Source organism: Tympanuchus pallidicinctus, unplaced genomic scaffold, assembly GCF_026119805.1.
Source record: "Tympanuchus pallidicinctus isolate F22 unplaced genomic scaffold, pur_lepc_1.0 scaffold15, whole genome shotgun sequence".
Classification (NCBI taxonomy): Eukaryota; Metazoa; Chordata; class Aves; order Galliformes; family Phasianidae; genus Tympanuchus; species Tympanuchus pallidicinctus.
Genome location: NW_026294669.1, coordinates 13,360,618 through 13,376,881, shown reverse-complemented (window position 1 = coordinate 13,376,881; position 16,264 = coordinate 13,360,618). Strand labels below are relative to the sequence as shown.

At 44.0% G+C, this 16,264-nt stretch overlaps 1 protein-coding gene across 10 annotated transcripts in view; it reads left to right on the top strand.

The window, feature by feature from the left end:
* BIN1 (bridging integrator 1) overlaps positions 1 to 16,264 on the top strand; it is an 88,098-nt gene that overhangs the window by 44,651 nt on the left and 27,183 nt on the right. For 6 of the 10 annotated variants that reach the window (XM_052674890.1, XM_052674889.1, XM_052674888.1 and 3 more), the window contains exons 5-9: positions 280 to 375; positions 4,026 to 4,133; positions 11,630 to 11,715; positions 12,598 to 12,673; positions 14,577 to 14,659. In XM_052674890.1, coding sequence (XP_052530850.1) covers positions 280 to 375; positions 4,026 to 4,133; positions 11,630 to 11,715; positions 12,598 to 12,673; positions 14,577 to 14,659 — 449 coding nt within the window. Of the gene's footprint in view, positions 1 to 279; positions 376 to 4,025; positions 4,134 to 6,247; positions 6,341 to 11,629; positions 11,716 to 12,597; positions 12,674 to 14,576; positions 14,660 to 16,264 lie in introns of all 10 variants that reach the window. The other 4 variants (XM_052674891.1, XM_052674884.1, XM_052674883.1 and 1 more) reach the window with 1 other exon arrangement.

Here is a 16,264-nt window from a genome sequence, read left to right as displayed (position 1 = left end):
ATTTGGGCTAGCACTGCTGGGGAAAAGGCAAACCCTAAAAGGAAGGTTTCTGAAGGATGCTGTATCTTCCAAGTGGATCCCTGAATTAGCAGCATCAAGCTGCCTTTTCTGTTCCTACATTTCTGCCATGACCTCACTTTTCATCTTTTCTGCTTCTTTGTTCTTCCAAAGAAATGACTGTTTCTTAAGAGCTCTGGGGTCTGAAATTACTAACTGTAGCACTTGCAGAATGCAAAGCTCTGTGCTCTGAATAGTTAACTCATTGCTTTTGTTTTTCAGAACAATGATCTCCTCTGGACAGATTTCCATCAGAAACTGGTGGATCAGGCTCTTCTGACCATGGATACATACCTTGGCCAATTCCCAGATATCAAAGTAAGATTCTCTTTAAGTCTTTGATCTAGAGTCATTGCAGATGAAATCTCATTAGTTCTTTGCATCCCCATGTTTTTTAAAAAGGCATGTGTGCTGTTGCAAAAGTTCCTATTAGAGCAGCCAAAGTCTTTGCAGCTCTGGGTCGTATGAAAGTACTATTTTCTCCATTAGGCTTGAATGAAGAATCCAGGGGAAAGATGCTGAAAAAAAAACCCTTAAATATATAATGAGAACTTGTAAAAAAAATTATGATTGTATCACAGTGTAAGAGAGTGGTGTCAGGAGCAGCTCAACAAGCTCTCAGTTTTTTCAGTCCTTTGTTATTTTTTAATTTCCCTGTAAGTACGAAACATTGAGGAAACAGTTGGTGGCAAATATACTTTATAGATAGAGGCCAGTGTGAAGGACAGATTTCTTTGTGTTCCCTGAAGTCCTGCTGTGCATATAATCAGCTCTTTGCAGGGAAGGAGGAGTGCTGAATATAGGTCTTTTGGTGGGAGATCAACCTAGGTTTGAATGGTGTCCTGTAAATTCCCCTTCCCCTGTAGTCATCTCTCCATTTGTTTTGGGAAGGTTATGCAGGAAATGTCTTCACCATATGGAAGCACTAGTAATGATATCACCACATGGAAGTATCAGCTTGGCTTCTTTCCAATGAAAACAACCCTTTTCCCACCGCATGGTTCTTAAAGAGTTTGTCAGTATTTGTTGCTTCAGGAGGATCGTGCTGTATCGAAGGGAGGCAGGACATAGGCTTGTAAAATGAGCCCTTGACAGCAATGTCATTGCCTCCTGGGGCTCCTTGTTTTTGTTTCATTTTTCCAACCTCTTCTGTTCCTGGAAATGTGAGGTGGGGAAGGGCTATTGCTTTCCAGCTGCTAAAGGCTGTAGTGCTGATCATACCCTGTAGTGTGATTCCCATATGTATCTTAGCAGTGCAGAGACCTGTGTGCTGCTGCTTCTTTAGTGGGCTCTCTGTAGGTTCAGACTTCTGCCCTGCTTCTGACTAAATTGCATTTTATCAGCCCTAGTGACTGTGCACTGGTTAATAGCAGCAGTGTCATGTTTCTTCCATGCTTAGCATCTTTGGGATTTCATAATCCTGAGGTTGTACAGTGTGATTTTAAAAGGATTGTGAAACTTGGACCACCCAAATTCCACCAAAACTCAAGGGATGAGCCAATGAACACTCACTGATCCTTTCTGACTTTGGAATTGGTCAAGAGATAACTCTTACTGATATCACAATCTTCAGGTGATGCTCTAGAATATCAGAAGTTAAAGTTCTTAAGGGTGGCATGCAGGAAAGAAAAAGTAGTCATGTATAATTAATGAAATACTTCAGTTGCTGTGGTAATAGTTTTGTTTTGTTTGACACAAAAAGCTTTTTTTTTTTTTCTTTTGCTTTTCCTGGAATTCTGGTGTTAGCGTGATGAAGAAAGATGGAGTGAAAATGATTTTAATTTAGTTAAGTGAAGGCCTGTTTTTTGTTAATGGCCCAGTAACAAATGTGTGTTGCTAGATCATGCATGTGTTACTTGTTTGTTAAATTCTAACGTGTTCTGAATCTTCTGCTGTTCTGATGGGGCTGGAAAAATTCCCTTGAATTTTTTAGGTTTCCTACAGGATCTACAGCAGAAATGTGAAAACATACTATTCCTTTAGTAAGGAAAACATTTTTAATGCTTGCTGGGGGGAAACAAAACAGTCTCTGCCTTTTGTAACTTGAAGAATGGGAGCAAAAAAATTCAGGATCCTTTCTGTGCAGGTCAATATCTCTAGCTTTCTGAAGTAGGACTTTTGTATAGTCTGTTATTTAGTGTTTCTGAGTGAGTTTTTGACTGTGATTGTGGAACACGTAATGACAGTGCAGGTCTCTGCAGCGAGCCCAGAGAATATGAACCGTAACCTGTTTTCTGACTAGCTGTGGGGTTGGAAAATGTCTGTCTTACACTAAAACTGGTGCACTGTTTCTACCAGGTTTGAAAACAAATATCAGCAAGAAAAAATTTTTTTAAAATTGAGGTTCAAATTAAGATGGATATATTGTAAGAAATAAAAACATCAGTTGAAGTTCAGCTTCTGTCGTTGGTAGTGAGTAGCTACAGCTGTCCTATAGTCATACAGAAAACCTTGCAGGCATCCAGAACTGGGCTAAGTCCTGTTACTGCCATCACAGGCAGTTGCACAATCAGTGAGTACTCCAGAAGGACTTGCTGGATACTGATTCCTTGCAGCACTTCCATGTATGCCATTCTGACCAAAGGAAGGCATTCATTCCCATAGATCTCCCACTTGGTCGTGTGTTTAATCTGGACCGTGTGGAAGATGCATTAACTTGCATCTTAGAGACATCAGTGCTGGAAGCCCCCTCCTACAGCCCATCTCGGTGCCCAGCTGGCAATATTTCTCAAGAGGAGTGCAGGCTGCCACCATGGGAAGGTGTCTTTTGCTGGCTGTGGCTGAGGACTGGATCAGCTTCTTCGTGATTCCATTCTTGGAGCAAGCTGAGTGCTTTGACATTGTCTGGGTTTGCGTGTGGCTGAGATCCTGCAGATTTCTGTGACTCACGCAGTGCTGCAGCAGTGTTCACTGAAAGCTTAGAGGAGCATGTGTGGGAGACGTGCAAACTGGTCCCAGCTGGTCTGGCAAAGAGATCAACCCTGAGTGTGGTTTTGCAGTTTATCTGCAGGAGTTTGGGGAGAAGAGACCACATCTCCCTGCCAAGGGCTGTGGTGAAGATTTTGCTTTGCAAGTAAATCCTTGATGCTGATTCTTCATCTTGCAATTTCAATTTCCCCGAGTTGTATGATTAATTTGAAACCTTCCTGGCTCCTTTGTGTCCTCTTCATTCAAGCTCTTCAGTTAGTCTTCAGCTTGCTGATCACTGACAGGGCATTTGGCTCTCAGTGCTACAACTGGGCTGGGAAGCCCTGTGCTCTGACTTATATCATCTGGGTTGTTTGTAGGGGAGCACAGGGGGAAAGGGCGATGGATGGTTTATAGCAGAGCAGCCTAATGGGCCTGAGTCCCTTGGCACTTCTCTTGCTCAATAGCTAGTTACAGTGGACCACTGGTCATGACTGTGGTCACATCAGCTGATCCATGCTTCTGTCTGGATCTCCTGTCGCAGGGTCTGAAATGCTGTCGTAGGCATATCCTGAGCATGTGGAAGAATGCTTTTGCTGTGCTGGCAGCAGAGATGCCTTCTTGTGTTGAACCATCTTTTGAGCTTCTGCATGAGCTGGGGCTGTGGACTGGTTAGTTAGAGAGTGAGTGGCAGCAGCCCTCTTGGCCCTGAAAATGAAGAGACAGGTACCTGCAGGTTGCAGGCATCTGGTAGCACTTAAGCAGCACCTGAACTACAGCTCTGAAAACATTAATGTCATTCAGAGGTGGGGCTGTTGTTGTATAGATCTGTTTGTCTTCCCTGGCTGGATGTTCCTGAGCAGCTCCCTCCAGGGTGGTTGTTGCCATACATGGCTCCAGGGCAGCTTTTGTAGGATATCCAGTGGAAGTCCTCGTGCAGGCAGAGCATGAAGCTGGGTGAACAGGTACAAGCAGGGAAAGCTGAGGGGATGAGAGGGGGATCCTAAGACTGTGGTTTTGGCTGCTGGGTTGTCATAACTCTTTTTCTCCTTCTTTTGTAGTCTCGCATAGCAAAGCGAGGAAGGAAGCTTGTGGATTATGACAGTGCCAGACACCACTTTGAAGCCCTGCAAACTGCAAAGAAGAAGGATGAAACCAAAATTGCGAAGGTAAAGCAAACAGAAGGATGTGCAACTGTCCTTTCATTTGGGAAGTCTGCTTTTTGCTTAATGAGCAGGTGTAAAGCAAGCATGTACCACTTCACTGGGTATTCTTTGTTCAGAGGGGTGTTGTGGTGAGGTTTGGTTAGGTGTTTCCTTCTCACCTGTTCAATTCTCCTAGAAGGCAGGATGCGTTCTGGTGTCTCAGATCACACCCACCATCATCAGTTGGGCATTTGTCAGCATCACCGCAAGGCCCTGACGTGTTTTCTCAGGTGTTGCAGAACCAGTATCCTCTATTGGAATGTGCCCCTCTGGGGGAAACAAAGCCTTGTAATACCACAGTAAAATTTGCCAGCTTGTTTGCTTCTTAGGGCTCTGTCTCCCCATATTAAAGCAAGAGTGACTATAAGAGTTTGAGTGTTTCTTGAGGTTGGTGGCATTTCTGAAGTCCTTTGACTCTAACCTGTATTTTTAACCAGGCTGAGAAGTGTTGGCACCCTTTGCTTTGCAGTTCAGGTAGGAAAGATTAGGGCTATGTGAGAGGCAATAGTATATCTATAACATGGAAAGAATAAAGATGCTTCTCTCCCCAGGCTAAAGATTTGTGTTTAATGTCTGACAGTATTTTATTTTTATGCTGCCAGTCATCAGTCACCTGCTCTCCTAGCACATGCACTGTGATTAATCCTGACAAACAAAGAGGAGAATGATTGATGGCTCAGGTGTCATTGCATCATTTGTGTGGCAAAGTGATTCATGGTTATGTATGCAAGGCATGAGGCCCAGCCAGTCACATTGTCTGTTGAAAGCCATACTGCAGTGTGTTCAGGGGTAAGAGAGGTATTTCCATGGGGCGTGGTATTGTTTTTGGTATGTGCCTCTGGGATCTTTGCTGCAGTGGCAGTGTGGTAGGAATTCATTTACTCTGATTGGTAGCTGGTGGTCTGCACTGACCTTTGTCATTGCTGCACTCTCTCATGCTGCCACAACTGCTTGCAAAAAATATGTTTTTATTGAGGGATGGTTTGTTGCTCTTTAGTTAACATATGGAAAAAGTTGTACAGGTTGAAGAGTGAAGTGTTGCAGTTTAGGAGATGGTGCTCTGTTCCTGATTCAGCCCATGCAAGTGCCTCTTAGTACTTTACTAGACTTCTTGTGAGTGAAAATGAGTGTCTGATCACATCTTTCTCCCTCCTGTGCTGTAGGCCTTAAGTCCAGACAGTGTATCATCTGTGATGCATCACTGTAGCCTGATCCTGTAAAGACAGGAACACTGAAAGTACCCCAAAGCTATGTGCTTGTGCTCTTCCCAAAGAGGCAGCCCAACTTCTTGATCCCACAGCTGCTGCCACCTGCTCAACTCTGCTGAGCCTGCCAGGACAAATTGTGCACTGTGATTGTAGGGAGTTCACCTCTTCATACCTGTGACTGCAGTTTTGTGACCTGTGAAGTAGGGATGTTTCAGTGTAAGGTACTTTGAAATGTGATGATGGGCCCAGAGGGAAGATAAATTTTGTTTATGACACAGCATACGAATGCAAACTTAGTTGTGTGATGTTTCATGGTATTATAGTAACACGAGCAGCCTTGGGAATGCCTTTTGGAGATATGCAGTCTCTTCTTGTTCTTTAATACACGATGTTCTTTTCCCAGCCAGGACTCCTGCCACTTATTGCTAAACTCACAACATGCCATTAAAATAAACTGCTGTGGACTTTCAACTGTTGCAAGTAAATAAATGACACGATTAATTAATCCTGACCTCTCTTCAAGGAGCTCCAACTTCACAGCTATGGCTTGGAGTAGAGTTGTCTGTGTGCTAGGCCACTAACAACAGTTACCTGTTGCTCTTTGCAGCTGCCCGGCTAGTCTACAGTATCCCAGCCCACACTGGAGCATTAATTACTGCTAAACTTGGCATGCTTCAAAGGATTCATAACTGATCAATCCCAGGATGTTTGTTTTATTCCTATTGCCTTGGTGATACTGGTTTGACCCAGCCTCTCAATACAGTCTCTGTGATTATAATTTTTTTTAATCCCCGAAACAAAATATATGTTTGTCTCTCTCTTGTATTCTGTTTTTTTCTCTTTTCACTCAAACATGCTCCCATCCCCAAGCCTGTTTCGCTGCTTGAGAAAGCTGCGCCTCAGTGGTGTCAAGGGAAGCTACAAGCTCACCTCGTTGCGCAAACTAATCTGCTCCGAAATCAGGTGACTGCTGATTTACCTGGCTCTAATCCTGCATGCGCTGTCTTGGGCTCTAGATTGTACTATGCTACTAATGTCTAGGCAACGTTCACTCTGGTCCATGTGTTAAGCCTGTCCTTAATGCTCCTGCACGGCAGTGGGCACACAGAAGTTGCTAACCAGTGACTGGTCTGAATCTGTGCCTGCCCTGTTGATTTCTGACCAAGTGCATTAACACTAGGCTATTGTTTTCCCCCCATAAAATGAGATGAGGATGCCAAGATGGAGGGGGGTGTAGTGTAGTTCCTCCAGTTATTCATTTCTTCTAAATGAAGCAGTCGATTTTTACTGTTGCTGTTTAAGAAAGAAAAAAGAGGAAAACACTGAAAAATTGGCTTCTTAACTTCTGCTGTTGAGTAAAGCTGGAAATAAAGCATTGCTTCAAAAACAATTTCTGTGGCAGCTGATTCAGGTTGCAGTACTCTCCTATGGTAAAATCCAAAATCATCACTGGCTTGGCTTTGCTGGTCTGAAAAAGCCATTTCCAAAAACTCAGAGGTTCAGTCTGCATAGAAGAGGTGGATTCAGCCCAGGGAATTCGTACCCCTCACAGTATACCTGGGAAACTCCAGGTGGATGTCATGGTTGCATTACGTGGCAGAAATTGGGAAAACGTTTAGGTTATAGCATCTTGAGGGAAATGAGTAGGGAAGTAAGAGTAGTCCAGATTTCAGATTGAAAATTTCCTAGTAGTTCTGGAGAGGCACAGCCTCCTGATGAAATTTCCCTTGGTATCTATCTTGGAGCTCAGAACAAGAACGAAAGCAGTGAGAAGAAAATGTTATCAATAGGCAAAGGAATAGAAGATCGTTACTCAGACAGAGAGCACGAGTTACCTGCTGACAAGGCCCTGGTCTTGTTCAAATGCTTGTACTTTTTCCATGTCACGGTAAATGAATTGCAGTTTGGAAATACAGGAAATAAGAAAACTGACCTTATAGCGCATTTCTGTCACTTTGTGATGGAAAATCTAGGAAAATACTAGGTTACCACATAAATAATGCCTAGGGAAGGAACAGCTGTGAGCAGTCCTGCTTAAGATGCATAGCAAAGTGAGGAAATAAGTATTCATTCTCGCTGGGAGAAGGACGTTTGGCAGGCTTCCCAAGGCTTTCCCTGTGCCTTGGGTATGCTGGGAAGAATCTGTTTGGTTCTGGTTCTTGACTGATCTGTTTAGCTGGTGGTACTTCTGGAGGACTAGAAAGGTGGTAGAGGATATTTTAGAAGCCACAGATAAATTGGTTCTTCCTCTTCTCAAGCTGGCTGGTGTGACTGGGAGCAATACCACCTCCCACAGATTACTAGCAGAAACAGCATATACAGGGGCTCCCTCATTCATTTCACTGTGATCTCAGTGTGCTGTGTAGTTAATTGATAATTTTAATCTGCTGGGTGACTTTGCCCTAAAGCAGGTAAGAAGGGATGTGTGTCATCTTTCTAGCGGCTCTATTGTAGTGGCTTTAATCTGCTAAGTAGTGTTAATATTTTCAGTCACCCTGTATATTTTCAAACCGATTTAAGTCCTCTAAGTTGTTCCTCTTTTATTCCTTACGTAATACTATTGCTAACCTTAAATTTTTGTCTTTCCAGTTATGGGAGGCTTCTTTTTTTTTTTTTTTTATTTTTTTATGTGTATCCTGCAAATTTCAAGAAGGATGATATGTTTGTATTCTGAAGCTGTAGGTTTCCAGGCTTAGCAGGCAGAGAGCTTAAAAAAGAGAAAAGCTTCAGTTTTTGTATCCACCTGATTCTTCAGACTAAAGGTGTTAATGGCAACCCTAAATCTCATTAAGCTCATGATAAAAGCATGAGGGCTGATGACACTGCATTTATTGAAGAGCCTCAGAGTGTTAAGTCCTGCAAAGATTGCTTCTGTTTACCAGCAGCTATGTTGCTTTCTCTTCTAATTCCTCTTACTTTACAACCTTTAAGCAAAAATGGGGGCAGCAATACTTATTATTTCTAGTATTAAATTAAAAAAAAAACAACACAAAAGCAACTCCTTTCAGCATTCAGATTGCTGGCTTTTGGGGCTTTTAGAAGAAGGTCTGTGAGGGATTTCTCTAAAAATCTACTGGGAGGCTTACTACTGCAAACTCGCAGTTACAAATTTTGGTGACAGTACTTTTTGAAACAAAGAGGAAAATAGCTTAGAACAGCAAATTCTTGCCTTTTTACTAAGCACTCTGAAATGCTGACTTCAGACCAGGAAAGCCATTCTGGGTGCTGTTGTAGTGATAGCAGAGCAGTGTTTCTCTCCATGGAGGAGAGCCATTGAGCTGGGTCCTGGTCCTCGCTCCCTGCTGGGGAGAAGAAAGTCTGGCAGAGACTGATGGGGTTGAGGTGGATGCCCTATGGTCTTCCTGCCTCCTTCCTCTTGGAGGCTGTCTGAACTATTTACTGAGCAGTGTATAACTACCACAGTGTGGTGTTTTAGGAGAAGTGGTGCCAGATTGCTAAAAGCAGCAGGCTGGAAATTGCAGGATGCTCATGAGATGCACGGTGATGGGATACACAACACAGCCATCCCACTATCACAGCTGAGCTGGCTGTGCTTAACTCTCAAAGCTGTAGCTCGAGGTAATGTCAGGAAGGCATCTGTGTTGTGTAGCTCCTGCTCAAACCTTTTCAATTTCAGACAGTGAGAGAAGAGGAAGAATTTTTAAGATCATGTTTCATGGGCCTGGGCCTTCGGTCCTGTGCCTCAGTTCTCCATCAGGATGACAAAGGTGATAACTGAAACAAAAGAGCACAGATGTGTAATGATGAGCTCTGCCTCTGAAGCCTATGTTTTTCCTTCCTTCCTCACAAGTCAGCCTCATCTGTTTGCTAGGAGAGTAACACAGTAGCAACCCAGGAGGCTCCTGGAATGTATTGAGGATAATTTATTGAGCTAGGTAATACACAGCCCCGCCAGGGAGGATGTAATGCTGGACCTTTGGCTCACCAACACAAGGGAACTGATTGCTGACATCAGAATTGGAGACTGCCAGGGCTGTAGTGACCATGCAGTGGTGGAGAGTTCATGCTAGTGAGGGATATCAGACAGACTGAGAGTAAAAATAGGATGCTAAATTTTAGGAAAGCTAAATTCCAACTCTTCAAGCAGTTAGTCAGCAAAAATCTCTGGGAAACTGTTCTCAAGGATCAGGAAATGAAGCAGATCTATGATCAGTGAATGCACTAGAAGCTGTCTGCCTTATCTGGTGTCAGGACCCTTGCATCTAAGAAAAATCAACCAGAACTGACTAGGGAGTGCAGTGTCTGGGAAGGAGCACTGGCTGAGCCACGGGGTTGCTGATTCCTACAGCTGTTCTGGAGTGAACGTTGCCTGTTGCTGATTTTGCCTTTACCTTGGTATGTCACTACTGATACATTGCTTTCTAGGTTCTTTGACCTTCTGAACAGGTAAATGAGAGGGGGAAAGACTGGTTAATGTTCAGCATATCTGAAAAAACTGACGGAATACAGTGGTGCCTCATCTCCCAGCTAGCCCATCTCCTGTGTTGGCTCTGATTCTAGTCTAGAGTTAAGATAAGCCGAAGGATGGACTGGGAGATTTTTTTTCCCCCTCTCTTTAAAATGACTGAATTAGAAACATTCAGTCATGAGGGGGGTTTAAAGAAGAGTAAGTCTTTATGATAATCTTTTCTGATCCTGCATAAACTATGTCTCCATTTAAATGGGCTCTTTTGTTGTTGTTTTATGCAAGCTTTCTCAAAGTGCTGTTTTTCAGCAAGTATAGCAGCATATTACAAGGGATTCTGGATAGAAACATCCTGATAGCTTCTCCCCATGCCTGTTTCTTAGAGGGTTTGCTTAACTTTACAGTTAACGTTACACCACGCGTGGTGTTATTTTCTGGGGGAAACAATCTGTTCCAATCTTGACTACAAAGAGCCTTTGGCAGTAATGCGTGATGCTCTGAAAGGTGGAGCTAGATGGAAAGTGGGACCTTCTGTGGCTGGCTTCTAAGTCAGGCAAGGGATTGAGAGCTTGAAGACTATGCAGCTCTATGAGAAACTGGACTTTGAGCCACATGATGTTTTTTAAGTCCTTTCTCCTGTCAGTCCTATCTTTGTGTAGACCTGTCACTAAAGAGCAGTAAGCTGTGGGTTTCTTTATTTAAGCTGACACAAAGATGATAAAACAATTTCATAGAAGGGGTGAGAATCTGACTGGAGGCACAAAGAGAGATCCAGTTCCCACGCTGTTTGGAGCGTGTTGTGACATTCCTGCTGTAGTCACACACAGAAGTAGGCAGTCATAGCAGCTTTCTTTATTCCTTTTGCTGTTGCAAATCAGATAATACAAACATTTTACTTAGCAAGCTTAGGGTTGTAAGCCAGGACACTGAAAAGAGGAAGAGGCTACCCAGGACAAATATGGGAAGGGGAACGTGTTTGTTGCTGATGCTTGCTGTCATCAACAGAAGCCAGGATCATCGTTTTTGACTCTGGAATGCAGAGGAGTTCATGCAGTATCATTGAGGTCAAACAAATCAGATCAAATTTAAACTTTTTACTTGGACTAAGAGGTCTTGTGCAAGGCAAGTTTCCTTTGGTGTTGGTAGTCAACAGCCAGCCAGGATTTGCCCTTGTATTAGATCTTTACCAGTATGAGTATGTTAGGCTGCTGAAACCAACACCTGCTGCTCAAGCATTCCCTGCCTATTCTCCTGCTGCTGCAGCTCATGCTTTACATACCCTTCCTTGCTTCTCTGCTCTAATTTGTGAGAGAGATATCTCAGTCAAGGTTGCAGACCTCTTCCCTTCCTCAGAAGAGGCGGTGCTTTGGAATAACCTTACTTAAGCAGAGTCCTCACAAGGAAGGACTATTCATCAACACCTATTGGGATGGATTTCAACTCTTTTGGAGACCAAGCAAGGGGCAGGGTCCACTCTAGCTTCATCTGCATTTGAACCAGTGGCTGAACTGCCTGACCAGGTCTATTCATTTTTTGGAACTAGGGAAATGTATAGAACTTGGAACACGTTAATGGATGTTTCAGTTATCTTCCGAGTATCCGAACAGGAATCTCCATTGAAAGAAACCCTGAGGGTAACCCAGGCAGTGTGAACGGGCCCATGCTAGTGATACAACTCTTGTTCCTGTGACATTTGTTTGGAATGGGGATTACCCCATCCCAGTATTTTGCTTGTTCTCCAAGAAAAGTCAAGAGTCACTGTTATCCCAGCCCTCCGAAATACCTGTCTGTGCTGGAGCTTACTCTCTCCCTTCTCTGTTATTAAGGCTGAAGAAGAGTTAGTAAAGGCTCAGAAGGTGTTTGAAGAAATGAACATTGATCTGCAGGAGGAGCTGCCTTCACTATGGAATAGGTGAGTGCTGGAAGTTTTCTCAACAGCTGGTTGGAAGGACGTGAAGACTTTCAGCTTTTCCACAGACCTTCCTGTACAACTGTTCTCAGTTGTTCTCTTGGGCTGGTTTCTGCTCTTGCTTTCTGGATCATCTCAGAGAATCTGTTCTGGGATTACCTCCAGCTGTGGAGATCTAGGGAGCACCCACTGAAGCAGCAGTTTTAAAACAACAGAGAGGGTGAGAAGATGGTTTGCTGCTCTTTGGATGCTCCTTCTGGATGTGGACAGTTGGGTGAAAAAAACCTTAATGGAGGGATCGTGATGTGGGCTGCCCTTAAACGTGCTCCACATAAGACCCAGTGAAGAACTGGTGGTTGCAACTGTACTTCTATTGTCATCTATGTAACAAAATACAGCCTGGCTGAGAGAGGATGAAGACTTGAGAGTTTGGAATTTTGCTATACTTATGATTGTGCTGATAAAAAGGTGAGAGAAGAAGCGGACAAAACAACAGGGAGCTCTGAGGATGAAATATAGGAGCTGACATACAGGGAAGGCAGGGAAAATCCGCCTAGGAGTGCCCTAGCTGCTTATTTTCAAATGCAGTAGCATTGTTTGGGTCAGCCACCTCCACATCTGCCTCTCCCATTTGTCAGAACAAGTTCAGATTCTACCCTACTTGTTCTCCTCCTCATCTTGAGCATGTTTACCTCATGCTTGGCTTTTGTTCCATCATCCCGTCCACACTTCCTTGCAGCCCTTCTATTCCTTTATGTACCAGACCTGACAGAGTTGAATTCATGTGGGAATGGTGAGCAGAAGGTGTGAGGAGGGGCATAACTGAAAGCCTTTGGAGAGCGTTGCGTCCATTAAGCTTTTCTCTCTTTCATTTTCATTTGGCAGTCGTGTTGGTTTCTACGTCAACACATTCCAGAGTATAGCAGGCCTAGAAGAAAACTTCCACAAAGAGATGAGCAAGGTAAGGCAACTAACAGTTTGTTCTGCTAACACACTCTGTCCTCACTGTTATTTAACAAGCTGAATGGTATGGCTGGAGAGGAAAGAGCAGCTGCCCTGTATAAAAGAAAAATGTTTGGAAAAAAAAAAAGAGGGTTAACAACACGGGAGAAGGTCTGTCTGAGATAGCGATATGAAGGGATAGAACATGGGTAAGAGACCACAAGGACCATGCTGCAGTGGGAGTGTGTGTCAGTTGTCTCATTTGAAGATCCAGAGAGGGAAGTGTGGCCCTCTTTTGCTTCCTTTCTCTGTTTCTTCCAAAATCTGGATCTATAAACTTTAACCAGGGCACTCAGCCTGGCATCTGTCCACTCCTCCCGCTGCCTGGCAGCAAGTTGCTCTGAACCCTCAGCTAGCTGTGGGGATAGAAACATCAGGGAATCTGTCAGTCTTCATGTCAGTGCAATGTGAGACTGGACTCCAACTCAGCCATTAGGAAGGCCCTTCCCAGCAGTAATTCACTGCTTTGTCTTCTTTCCTGCCCTGTGACCCAAAAAAAGGCATTTGATTGCTTAGGGTGACCTTTGCATGAGTTACCTGTGTGTCATGGGCTGGTGGCAGCTGGATTTGTGTTGTGTGCCATCACCCAATAGGAACCTAAGAAGTAGTCTGAGGGAAATCCTCCCAGTGCCACTTTCATTTACAGGTATGTTCTTACTGTTAATACTCTTAAAAGCTGGAGAAGCCTAGAGTTCCTTAGGCCTCTTTGTTGCACCAAAGACCGATGCACTCTCTGTAGATGTTGCTCTGAGCTTGATGAGCAGTGGAGAATCCAGCTGGAAAACTTTGGTATTGCTTCCTTGTCACTGTCTTCCTAACAACAAGATAGCTGCTAAGCAACAAGCAACTTTATAATGGTCATCAAATTCCCAGCAGTCTAGAAGCCTACTGCTATGGTGTAATGAATCAGTTCTGAGCTCTGCTGACAGTTCATGGGGACCTTTCCAGTTAATGGCCTGCTCTTCTCCACTGGAAAATGGACTGATTGTTAAGAGTAGGGAAGGTTATTACAATTATCGGTTTGTTGCTGTTAAGTTACATTCTGCAGAAGGTGGGAAAGATGCTTGCTAGACAGGAGCTATCCTCTTATATCATGTTGTGGATTTTTCTTTCCTTAGGACTTTTGTATGAGAACAGGCCTTCTGCTTTGTTCAGTAAGAGCCATCTGTTTCTTATTACTGCAATAGCATCCAACTAAGTGCTGGTGTTGCCGATGTGACGCCTCTGATACAGACTGCATTGGATCCCTCCTCCTACTGATTTGGAATTTGGCATCCAATTTTGTTTGTGAATTGGCTCTTTCAGGATAGGAGTGTCCAGAGTGAATATTTCAGCTTTTGGTGTCAGGAAGAGTTTAACCCCTAACATTGCATTTCTGCCAAGAGATCCAGTTTCTGCCTAAACCTGGATGGCCCAGGCAGCCTGCAGGATCAAAGCTTGCTGTTGGCTTGAAGTCCTGCTGCTATATCCCTCGTTCATAAGGAAGTATAAAGAGCAACTTCGCCACAAATCTAGAGTGGATCTTTACTTTGAGCACATGGAAGACTCTCAGTTAAATACTCTGCCTGTTTCTACAATGGTGCCTGGTGGGAGTAGGTGAGAAAGAAGCAAGGAGGATGGTCTCTTCGGGAGACTGCATTCCCATGAGGTACCAGCAGCTTTTCAGTGGTTTCAGCATTGTGGGTTTTTTTTTTTCCCCACAAAGGAGTAGTGACAGATACAGAGCTGTTTCTTTGTGGGATAGCTAAGTATATGCACATATAGGCACAAGACTGTATTTTGTCAGCCTAAGCAGGCCAGCACAGGCTCTTTTTGGACACTTTTCTCATTCTTTTTCTCTCTTTTGTTTTTATATTTTACAGTTGAACCAAAACCTCCATGATGTCCTGCTGGGTCTAGACAAGCAGTACTCAGGCAATGCCTTTCCCATTAAAGCACAGCCCAGGTCAGTAACTAGTAACAGGAAACATCGTCTTTCTCCCAGCAGAGGAGGAGGGACAAGCTGTGGAAAAAGGAGTGTTTCTACTGGGGTCTTGAAATCTCCATGTTGTCAGCGGGGGGTGATTTGATTGCTTACATACAGCCAGCCAGCACCCTCCTTGAAAACTGCTGGAGCATGTCTGAGATTGCTCTTGGGCTGGGAGACATGATGCAATACCTCCAGCCTTCGGAGGATAGCAGATGTAGGCTTCAACTTCTACTGCATACCAATATTTAGGCAATTGTGTAGCATCTATATAGTTTTAAAAGTCTAATTCCATGAACCAATGACACACACTGGGTTGCCACTCCTCCTGGGTCTGGTTGCCCTGCAGCCCTCCCTTTTTTTCCTTCTGAAACTTCCCCCCACATACCTGCAACTTCTGAGCTTGAGGACCAAGAGCCCCTTTGTTTCCCTAGCCTTCCCTTTGGCCCTCCAAACTTGGAACATCCTCTTCACCAAAGCCCTGTGTCCCTCCTGTGCATCAAATGGGGATGTGTTGCCTCTGTGTGTGTTGTGGATGTAGTTGTAGCCTCAATATTATGAGGCTTTCTGATCTCAGAGCACTTCCCAGTTGCGTGGATGCAAGGAGTGTGGGTCCTCTACAGTCTTTGGAATTTCTTTTTGTAGTTTTGAGTTTTCTTTCTGCAGCTGGGTCCAGTCCATGTAGGTTAACTGCAAATCTGCACATTCTGTAGCACCAAGAGGGGAGGGAGAGGTCAGGCTCTTGATGAGGCTGCATCTGGGTCCCATCCAAATGCGTGAGTGATGAAACAATGTAGGACTCTGGCTTCCAGCTGCTGCTAATCCCACATGCTGGCTGAGCAGGAGCACAGCCTGTGTCCTCAATTGGTGTATTAACAGAGGGAGGAGGTGAAATCAGTAAGAAGTAAGGGCACATTAGTTTGGAAGGGGCTGCATCAGCTGTTAAGACCTTTGTGCTCTCTTGACTCTCCTCCCAGTCTAACCTCCAATTGCAGTCATGCATAGACGAGTTTTTTGTCTCATTCTGGCAATATGTGTGGTGTTTGCCAGATTTAAAGAAAGATGAAGTTTAAGTTAAATTTGGCCCCTGCATTTTGGATTGCTAACGCCACGTTCTCAAGGTGCATCTTATGAGGGTATTATCTTCTATTTAAGTTAGCACACGATGTCTGTTTATAATCCCCAACAACTGAAGCCTTATATGGGGCAGCAATGCTCATCCTCTTGCTGCTGTGCACCGTGTTACCATGATCCACTTGGAAGAGGATAAGGTAGCAAGACAGGTGAAAGCCAGTGCTGTTGCTTTCCCAGCTCCTTCCTTCTCCTTCCTTTCTTACTCCAGCAAGTGACTGCTATAGTGACAGCAGATCTTAGATGAATCCTTGTTGTGGCATCAAATTTTTGGCATGAAAGAGTTTTCAATGAATTTATTACCTTTGTCATTATTCCTACCCAGACACAGCTGGTTTCATTTGAGGGTGGAATGGGTATCTCAGCTGAGATGAGTCTTGCCCCAAAATGACTATTGTTACCCTTTGCTCAGGGGAGTTACAGGAGGATGCATATAAAAGATTTCCAGGACTA